We start from the raw sequence: 6,621 nt of genomic DNA on the forward strand, positions 1-6,621 counted from the left end.
TTTTTTTTTTTTTTTTTTAGTAGGAGACTCACTCTGTCACCCAGGCTGGAGTGCAGTGGCACACTCATGACTGCTGCTTGGCTTGGTTGATCCTTCTGCCTCAGCCTTCCAAGTAGTTGGAACTGCAGGTGTGTACTTGCATGCCCGGCTAATTTTTGTGATTTATTGTAGAAACGCGGTCTTGCAAAGTTGCCCAAGCTGTTCGCGAACGCTTTGGCTCAGGCAGTTTTCTCGCCTTAGCCTCCCAAAGTGCTGGGGTGACAGATGTGAGCCACTGTACCGGGCATTCCTTTTAAGGCTAAATAGTACTTCCTTGTGTGGATGATACCACATTTTGCTTATCCACTTATCCGTTGGTGGATAGACATTAGGGTTGCTTCTCCTTTTTGGCTGTTGTGAACAATGCTGCTGTGAACATTCCTGTACAAGTTTCTGTGTGGACAGATGTCATTTCTCTTGATATATACCTAGGAATAGAATCACTAGGTCATCTGATAACTCTGTGTTTAACCTTTTGGGGAACTGCCAGGCTGTTTCCCAAAGCAGCTGCACCATTTTATACAATTTTTAAAAATTTTTATTTTAAAGATGTGGGGTACAATTCAGGGTTAGGTATACAAATGGTCACTGTACAGGTAAAGTTTGGGCCTCACTTTGGTCCCCACTTCACCTGGTTTGAGATCACGTACCCTTACTGGTGAAGTGTGCCCCCTGCCCCATGATGATCTTTTCACCGACATCTTTAGTAGAAGCATTTGGGAAACAGCGTCAAGGTGAGAAAGCAAGTGGCTGCCCACAGCTGAGGTGGGCTCTGTCAGGGGCTGGGCTGTGGAGTAGAGGGAGACTGTCCAGTCCTCTGATTGGCTGAGGGGGATGGGGCACACCCCGGACATCCCAGGGCAGGGCCCCATCAGCTCTGGGCTCTGCATGGCATGAGACTCAGCCTGTGCCCCTCACCAGTGCATACCCAGATAGCCAAGGGCAGAAGGTGGGCACCCTGCCTGGGCCTCCACACAGCCTCGTCCCAGCACGAGTGGTAAGGGATGATGGTCCCAGGCTACAGAGGCGGAGATGGCTTCAAAGAGAAGGGACCTCCATGCTTGGGACGTACATGGGCACCTGGTTTCTGTCGCAAACCAGGGAGCTGCTGACATCAGGGCAGCACCAGGCCAAGGCCAGAGCAAGGCCAGGGCCGAGCTGGGAGCTGCCTTCCCGTGTGTGTATTTCCTATCTGACTGCTGCCTCTGTCCCCCCAGCCCCAGGCCATCTACTGCAAGGATGTTCTGGACATTGAGCAGTTCTCCACAGTCAAGGGCGTGGAGCTGGAGCCCACCGACCAGGACTTCTACCAGAAGTTTGCCACGGGCAGCGTGCCCATCCCCTGGCAGAACGAGGTGCAGGCCTGCCCGCTTGGGACGGCTCCGGGGGCAGCCCCGGGGCAGCTCTCACGGCTGTCTGTGCCTTGGCAGATGGTGGAGACGGAGTGCTTCCAGGAGCTGAATGTCTTCGGGCTGGATGGTGCCGTTCCCCCAGACCTGGACTGGAAGGGCCAGCCGCCCGCGCCCCCCAAGAAGGGACTGCTGCAGAGACTCTTCAGTCGCCAGGTGAGGCCACCCGCCTCCTGCCTGGGCCCCTGCCTGGCTCTAGTGGACGGTGGGTGGGAGGCAGAGCCAGTGCCCGTGTGCGTGGGGGTGGGCATCCCCCAGCCCCACCCGCGGTGCCTAGGGTCTCCGGCCCCATTCCCGCCTGTCCCCTTCCCCTGGCTGGGCTCATGGCCTCTTTTCTCTTTCCAGAGGTGAGCAGTGTGGGCTCCCCGTGGGTTGGCCTGGCCACCTGGCCTCGGGGAGCCACGGGCAGCCCTTCCATGGCAGAGGCGAGATGTGGGAGAAGGAAGTCTGGTGCCCACCCCCCCCACCCCTGCTTCGGTCCCTGCACCTGGCCCCTTGCTGCTGGCCTTGCCTGGCGTGGCTCCCTGTGCCCTGGCAGACCCTGGCACCCATTCAGTCCTGACTTCAGTCTGTCGCCAGCCGTCTCTGCGCTGACCCCCACCCGCGTGTGGCCCGAGCTGCTGCTCCCGGCCCCCTGTGGGGAGCCCCTCCCCGGAGCATGACCCAGCGGCTCCTGGCCTTCCGGTGTAGGGCCGGCCCCGTGTGAGTCCCCGTGGCTAATGGCGCCCGCTCTGCCTTTCTCCCTCCGTGTCTCCGTTCCTCCAGGATTGCTGTGGGAACTGCAGCGACAGTGAGGAAGAGCTCCCCGCCCGACTGGAGCTCCCCACCCGCCTCTAGCCCCCAGCCCGAAGCCCCTGCCGGCGGCTGGCGGTAGCAGCCACTCCGACTGCTGCTCACGGTTTTGCACAGTGGTCTTCCCCGTTGTCCCCTCAAGTCGCGGCCTAGGGACACAGCCGGAGCTGCCCGTGTCCTCAGCCCCTGGCCCGGCTGAGTCTGGCGAGGCCTGGGCCATCGCTGGGACAAAGGTGCGTCCCTCCAGCTCCTTGGAGGAGCTCGGGGCTTTCCGTATTTATGTATTTGTTCGAATGTATATAGCGACCAGAGCGCTCGCCCCATGCCAGTCTGGTGCCCCGCTTGGGCTCCCGGGGCAGCCGGCCTGGCTGGGAGAGGGAGAGTGACAGGAGCCACTGCCAAACTCCAGGCTCCTCGGGCCCAGCGCAGACGGGTCGAGGCTGGCCAGGCCCTGAGCCCCCAGCACTGTGCTGGCCACCACTAGCCTCGGAGGGAGACTCGTGCCTGCCCCTGCTGCCCTGGGCTCAGGCTGCCACCTCCCAGGGCCCAATGCTGGGGCCTCCGACTGTGCCCCCTAGGCCTGTGCCAAAGTGTGCCCAGAGATTGGGCTGGCCATAAGACCCATCGGTCCACCGCCCAGGCTGTCCCGATGGGTCCGCCTCTGCCTTCCGGCTCCCAGGGCACCTCAGCCCTGATGCTGGGCCCTGCCCTGAAGACGTGTCTTTCAGGAACACCCGGCCCAGGCCGTAGGAGGGGTGGGGTGTCCCTGACCACCCCGCAGACATTCCGGACTCCCCTCATCAGTAGACACACGTGCCCAGCAATAATCCGGCCCTCCCCGTGTGCCTGTGGGTGTGTGTGCACGTGCGTGTGTCTGTGCGAGTGAAGGGGGCGGGGTGAGGCTGGGCCTGCGCCCCCGCCCCAGCCCTCCCCAACTCTGATGGCAATCCTGGTCCCAGTGTTCGGTAGTGTGGCATTACAGGGTCCTGGGTTTTCCATATTTAAAGCCGACTTTTATTACTCCTGTTGTCCAGTGTAAGCTGCCACGTGTCTCTGTGTGAATACAGTCCGAGCACAAACCAGACCCCCTACCCCTGCTGCCTCTTTCTTGCTTCTGGTGCTCTGGAGGTTGTCCTCTTCACTGGTCCAGTTGGAAGCAGGAAGGACCTGGGCCTGGCGGAGATGGGGGGCTGCCCCTTCATGGCCTGGAGCCCCTGGGACTGGCCTTCAGCCTCTAGGTAGCCAGGCCTTGGTGGCCTTTGGGCTCGCCCGGTGGGCTTCTCAACTTGCTAAGTGGGAGGGGGCTGGGAAGGAAGCCTTGGGTTCACCCCGGGTTGTGGGTCTGCCTCCGACTGCCAGCGGCGGCCCAGCTGGCATCTACTCCGAGGCTGAGGTGGCTTGGCTGCCGCATATGGATTTGGAGCACCCTGGGGAGCAAGGTGGGAGCTGTGTTAGGAACACCTGCCCCAGGCCCGTCCTACCTGGCTAGGGGCTGGTACACGTGCATCAGACTCATGCCTTGGTTTGCCCTTGAATCATTAAATGTGAATGAGGCAAAGGCCTGGACAGCAGTGATACTGAGGAGAGGGCTACATGGGAGGGGACCAGCCACTGGGCCTGGGGAGGATGCTCTGAAGATAGTGGTCCTGAGGGAGACATTCATCCGGGGGGAAGGAATTAGGGAGTGCACTCCTGGAGAGCATCTGTGTAAACCCTTGGGGCTGAGAGTTTGCTACCACAAGTCTAGATTTTGCAAGCCCGTCACTGCTCTGTAGTGCCCGGCCCCCCAGAATGCCCTGTAACCACCATAAGGGTTTGCCACTTCGCCTCTGGGTGTGGCACTCAGTGTGGCAGAAGCCACATGAATGTTGTGACTGGGAGTTCTGGGTTCAAGTTCCACTTTTCAAGTTGGCTTTTCACAGGTCCTTATCTGGAAAGATGGGTGTGATACCCATCACCTTGCGGGTCAGCTACAAGAGCCCCCCCAAGCCACCAGTCAGCCCCTTGAGCCCCCAAATCGCCGCAGGACTGAAGTGCCAGGGGAACGGGTGCTGGTGCCAAGCTGACTGCTATGGTAAGGGCAGCCAGAGGGTGCCTCCGGCCAACTGGGCAGAAGGGGCCTCTTGCGCCAGCCCAGGCTCCTGCTCCAGGGCAGCGGGCAGGGGCTTGCTCAGGGCCCTCCTGCCAGTTCTGCGGCCACTGCAGGGTGGGGCGGAGCCACAGGAAGATGGCAAAGCAAGATCCTGCCGGCATGTCCCGAGGTTGGGGCCTGAGACGTGTATGCTCTGGGCTCTGTTGAGTAGGTGTTGCTGGTGTGCAAAAATGAGCGGGTGCCAGGTGGACAAACAGGACCGTGAGCCATGCTGCCTGCGAGTGGATCCACACGCCCTGGCCCAGCTCCCCCTTGGCTCAGGAGACATTGGGGAAGTTCCTGGTTAGGACTAAGCTCACCTGAAAGCTCTTCCACTGTGGGTCCTTGGCAGAGGAAACCCCCAGAATTCACCTCCCAGAAGCCTCCCCTAAGCTCACCTCCTCCCCGCCCGGCACAGCGGTGGGAGCTGGGGACCCAGATGGAGACGAGGCCCCTGCCAGCTTGGAGCTCAGTCTGGTAGGGAGGCAGACGTGGGAACAGCGGGACCCGATGTGATCAGTACGCAGAAGGGAAGACTCCAGAGCTGATGGGCTGGGGGCGGGGCACCAAGCAGGCGAGGCCCCTTGGCCACGAAGGTGTCAGGGCAGATGTGCCCAGACAGGGAACCAGACGGATGGCCAGGACCTCTAGTGGTCAGGATGGTTGAGCTTGGCGGGAGGGAGGAGGAAAGGAGCGGCTGGAGCTGCGGCTGGTGTGCCAGCAGCTGTGACCTGTGATGGCCTCATCCGGAAGGTGGGGATCCCTTAAGTGGTTGTACCCGAGTGTCTGCTCTGTACCCACATTTCCTTTGGTTCCCCCCTACTCTCCATCCATGTGGTTCAGGTGGGGCTGGACTCGTGGCCACACATACCTAGTGTGTGAGCCAGGTGGGGTGTTGCAAGCGACGGAGCTGCCTCCAGCTAGCTTAGAAAGTGCTCACAGGGCACGGTGGGGGGGGTGCTCTGGGGTCCCAGCTGCAGACCTCATCCTCATCCAGGTGCAACCACCAGAAGCAAGATGCTGCAGCCATTTTTAATGCTTTTGCGTCTTTGAGCCTGACTCCAAACTCAAGGAAGCCGGAAGGCCAGGCTGGACACCTATCCACTGTGCACTGGGGAAGCTGGGCACCTGGGGTCACAGGTCTACTGCGATGGCACCCATAGTGGGCAGTGACTCCCTTGGTGAAATAAGGGTGCTCAAACCCAAAGGAAAGGGAATCGTTATTGGAAAGCCATTCCTACTGGCCATATGGGGCACGTTTCCTTCTCCAAGACATGGCCATTTGGGGTTCACCAGTGGCCACTCGGCCAAAGTGAGTCCAAAAAGAGGTGGAGGATTTGCGGCTGGGTGTGGTGACTTGTGCCTGTAATCCCACTTGGGAGGCCGAGGCGAGAGGATTGCCTGAGCCCAGGGGTCTGAGACCAGCCTGGGCAAGTTGGTGAGACCTTGTCTCTATAATAAATCAAAAAATTAGCAGGACATGGTGGCATGTGTCTGTAATTCTGGCTGCTTGGCAGGCTGAGGCAGAAGCATCACCTGAGCCCAGCAGGTCAAGGCTGCAGTGGCCGTAAGCATGCCACTGCGTTCCAGCCTGGGCGACAGAGTGAGACTCACACTAAAAAAAAAGGCATTTGTGGGATTTTTCTGTTTGCTTTTCTGCTCAAACAATTGGGAAAGAATTGGGGTTCCCCTAAGTCTGGGGATGGATAGCAGGATACGTGCCTAGAGCTTTTGCTTGCCTGAGGATGATACAGACAAGCAGAGTGAAAGGACGGGAGACTGGCCTGACCTGCTGCTGGAACACCTGGCGCCAGCTGTGGCCGGAGGAAGAATCTACCCCGGGCTCGCCAGCTGCCTGAGCCAATCTCCTTTGGGCGCAGTTGCATGAGCCAATTCCCTTTGGGCTCACACCTGTTTGTTTCGGAGTTCTGCCACTTGCAGCTCCGAAGGTCCCAGCTGATTCGGTGGTAGAGGGTGTTTTTTGAAAATCACTTCCAGGACAGTAGAGAAGCTGAACTGGAAACAGGACCCAGGTGAGAGGCTGATGGACAGCCGGGTTCAGGGTGGCCCCAGCACAGCCGGGCCCTCTCTAGGGGTCATGTTCCCAGGAGGGAGCGCGTCCGTGGAGGCCAGGGTTAGGGGTTCCTCCCTGTGCTACTTCCTAGTAGGCATGCGGTGGCGTATGCCTGCTGGGGACGCGGGGAGGGAGCCACAAGCAGTGCCCGCCCACTCAGGCCCCTGCCCGGGGCG

At 60.0% G+C, this 6,621-nt stretch overlaps 1 protein-coding gene across 2 annotated transcripts in view; it reads left to right on the forward strand.

The window, feature by feature from the left end:
• The window catches only part of GRK6 (G protein-coupled receptor kinase 6), an 11,244-nt gene extending 8,706 nt beyond the window's left edge, over positions 1-2,538 (forward strand). Inside the window, exons 13-16 of one of the 2 annotated variants that reach the window (XM_008067092.2) lie at positions 1,257-1,394; positions 1,470-1,604; positions 1,794-1,795; positions 2,214-2,322. In XM_008067092.2, coding sequence (XP_008065283.1) covers positions 1,257-1,394; positions 1,470-1,604; positions 1,794-1,795; positions 2,214-2,322 — 384 coding nt within the window. Of the gene's footprint in view, positions 1-1,256; positions 1,395-1,469; positions 1,605-1,793; positions 1,796-2,213 lie in introns of both variants that reach the window. The other variant, XM_008067093.2, reaches the window with a different exon arrangement.
• The last annotated feature ends 4,083 nt before the right edge of the window (positions 2,539-6,621 follow it).

This window comes from Carlito syrichta, unplaced genomic scaffold, assembly GCF_000164805.1.
Source record: "Carlito syrichta isolate Samal-C Ts95f unplaced genomic scaffold, Tarsius_syrichta-2.0.1 Scaffold309286, whole genome shotgun sequence".
Taxonomy (NCBI): domain Eukaryota; kingdom Metazoa; phylum Chordata; class Mammalia; order Primates; family Tarsiidae; genus Carlito; species Carlito syrichta.